Raw genomic sequence first — 2,843 nt, forward strand, 5'->3', positions numbered from 1 at the left:
ATTCTCGTAAACTTAGTCTCGGAGACGTACCGGAGTGGCCATCTCCTCGTCAAATAGATAATCTCGCTGTCAAGGTCGGGAACTCATTTCTATGCGCATCCATAGCGATGAAATATATTTCCCACCCGAAAAAATACCCTCCTTCGAGATTGGACGCGTTCCTTACATCACCCGGTGTTACGGCAGACGCTTACGCTGACCTGGATATCATGTACCAGGATATCATCAGGGACAATAGCGCTTTGGTCAGACATCTGGTCGATATCATCAATCTGGCACAACCGCTCTCACGTTCTCAACTCTTACAGTTTTTCCCTTCGGATCAGACCGAGGGGCTCAACCTTGCTCTAGAAGAATTTTCATCGATTCTAGTCGTTTCACCCGAACAACCCAAGATCCCCATCCGACCTTATCATTCATCACTAATCGAGTTTTTCGCGGATCCGATGCGCTGTCATGCTCATCACATCGAGCCTACAGAGATTCATATGGGTCTCGCATATCAATGTATTATGATTCTACGATCACTCAAGGCAAATTTATGCGACCTCTCGGACCCACACAAACTATGGCAGTCGAAGACAGCCAGTTCTGGCATAAACGAGACGCCATGCTTCCTGAAAGCATGCAATATGCTTGTCGTAACTGGGCACACACCATTTGTCTCATGGAAATGTTGATGATATACTTGTCTCTGCATTAGAAAAATTTCTTTCTTTCCACATCCTGCACTGGATTGAGGCCTTGTGTCTCCTGGGAGAGCTCAGCGATGCTCAAACAACTTTACGGAAAGCCCGTGCAGCGGTTGTCGTGGGTTCTTGTATCTGTTTAAAACGGGCATTTTATCTCATCATGAAATGCTAGGGATGGGCCCCCGAATATGCAACATCGTGATTTTACACTGATAAACAGGTCGCTTGCGACTGCAGAACAAATGATCATCCTATATTTTGATCCCATCAGTCTGTTCCCCCCTCCAGGTTTATTACATCGTAGCGGCACTTGCAGATTTATCTGGAAAACCTCTAGATTCTAGATCTGATGTGCTAGTCCATAGGTGTGGTCCGACTTCTGACAGTGCATATCGATTTCCCGTGTCCGAACTGCAGTCTTCCTGGTGAATTCAGGACCATCTCAAGGACAGCATTTCCAGAATGTGGATCCAGGAGTTTTAGGCATCTTGGCGGATGTAAGCTTTTATCTCGATTTGGGCTCAGTATCACAGTGTCTGACTGGGTTCCAGTGTAGCCGTTGGTTATCGAATTATGATTTAGGTGCATTTCACCTGGCACGTACGTCCACCTGAAGTGCAATGCCTAGACAACGGTTGTTCACGTGCACTTGCATCAAGATCTATCTTTGGATCTATTTTTTTCTGGTGGAGACGTTGATTATTATCGAGACCGTAATCGACGAAATTCTAATCCAATACGACGCAAAAATTTGGGTTTGCCTGGAGATAATATCGGAAAAATCCAAACAAGTATCTTCTATTCAACAGATTACACATGTCGATCATTCGCGAGTGGAATTTGGCAATATGGCGATGTACGTCACGATAGACCTCATAAGCACAATGTTTAAACCTTTTATTTTCAGCCTTGCCGAGGCAGATGACCGCTGTCGACTTCGGGTTTTGCTTTCAACTTCGGGAAAGAAGCCCTTAAAACCTGGCATGATTGTGGGGGAGTGGTTTTTCAACTTTCGAAGTCTGACAGCGTACGCTGTTTACGAACAAAGTGAGTAGCATACATGTGACCACAATCTTTGATCATGAAGGTGGGAGGTATAGGGCTCGAACTTAAGATGAAACACAAACCCACTGATTGTGGTCCAGTCGCTGGTAATTGCATTGGAACTCTGGGCTTGACTGTCACTCCTGCGCCCGCTTTCAGCAGCAGTGAGCGGGGGAAAAACATCTTAGAACAGTTCCCTCGACCACATTCGTCGAATCAATCGCCCGGGATCTTTACTACAAATTTTCCAACCAAAAAAGTGGCAACGAAGGTTTGCGAGCGTCCGAATCACAACCAGAATTGTCTTCTGTCTTGGATCTTCATCTTACTTTCAACGAGCCAGACAAATTTGGGAAGCTTGAACAGCTTATTCGCCAGGTCTTCCGTGACCTCAAGAACCTCAAGAGAGAACTACGTCCAGTCATGTATAACATCCGGCATCCCGTCATATACATGCGTTACATACGTCCGGCATCCCGTCATCACAGTGGATATGTAGATCCGATTCTTGAGGAGTGAAGAGGCTCGGACTAGAACGAAGAAGAAGACAAGAACTCAGTCTTAGTTGGAAAGACTCAACTACGACAAGCGTATACCTAGAAACGAAGAAGAAAGAACAAGTATCGCTAGTCAGGATGTATATATGTAGAGTCGTAATAAGTATGCTCACCTCAGTCTTAGTTGGAAAGACTGAGGGAGAAGCTTAAACACAATAGCTTGAGATATACAAAACGCATCACATACGTGTAAGCGAAGCAAATCACGGACATGATCCTTACGATCAGCCGAAGAAATATAAATGGAGTGTGCCCAAGCAATCTCAGCATATTGCTCTCTATTAAGAGTAGGGAAATTCTCCACAATCAACCTCAAATTGGGCGCCACGACAGGCATGTTACCACCTGTTAATATTATAATGATGCACAGGTAGTTACTCTGCAACTTTCATTACTAATTACACCACATCCAAGAGGGTCGTTCCCATCAATCCGGGATATCCGATCTGGGGATTCGGGAAGTATGATGTTCGGACTCCGCTCTGTAGACGTGCAGGGTACGACAGAGCCGAGTCAGGACGTCATCCTTCCTGCACTGCCTGTCCTGATC

The 2,843-nt window shown here is 45.5% G+C and overlaps 1 protein-coding gene across 1 annotated transcript; it reads left to right on the forward strand.

The window, feature by feature from the left end:
* Window positions 1-1,147: 1,147 nt before the first annotated feature.
* On the forward strand, window positions 1,148-2,451 carry DFJ58DRAFT_378494 (uncharacterized protein). Its single transcript, XM_041380110.1, has 4 exons — window positions 1,148-1,189; window positions 1,244-1,548; window positions 1,600-1,739; window positions 1,793-2,451. Exons 2-4 carry the CDS (start codon window positions 1,313-1,315, stop codon window positions 2,233-2,235), a joined length of 819 nt encoding a protein of 272 aa, XP_041234864.1. The 5' UTR covers window positions 1,148-1,189; window positions 1,244-1,312; the 3' UTR covers window positions 2,236-2,451.
* Window positions 2,452-2,843: the final 392 nt, after the last annotated feature.

This window comes from Suillus subalutaceus (assembly GCF_016647625.1).
Source record: "Suillus subalutaceus strain FC151 chromosome Unknown DFJ58scaffold_519, whole genome shotgun sequence".
In the NCBI taxonomy this organism is placed as follows: domain Eukaryota; kingdom Fungi; phylum Basidiomycota; class Agaricomycetes; order Boletales; family Suillaceae; genus Suillus; species Suillus subalutaceus.

Coding starts and splice junctions, on each gene's coding strand:
- DFJ58DRAFT_378494 (XM_041380110.1), top strand. CDS start 1,313: ATGCCTAGACAACGGTTGTTCACGTGCACTTGCATCAAGATCTATCTT. Junction 1,549..1,599: donor GAATTTGGCAATATGGCGAT/GTACGTCACGAT, acceptor TTTTATTTTCAG/CCTTGCCGAGGCAGATGACC. Junction 1,740..1,792: donor GTACGCTGTTTACGAACAAA/GTGAGTAGCATA, acceptor TGGGAGGTATAG/GGCTCGAACTTAAGATGAAA.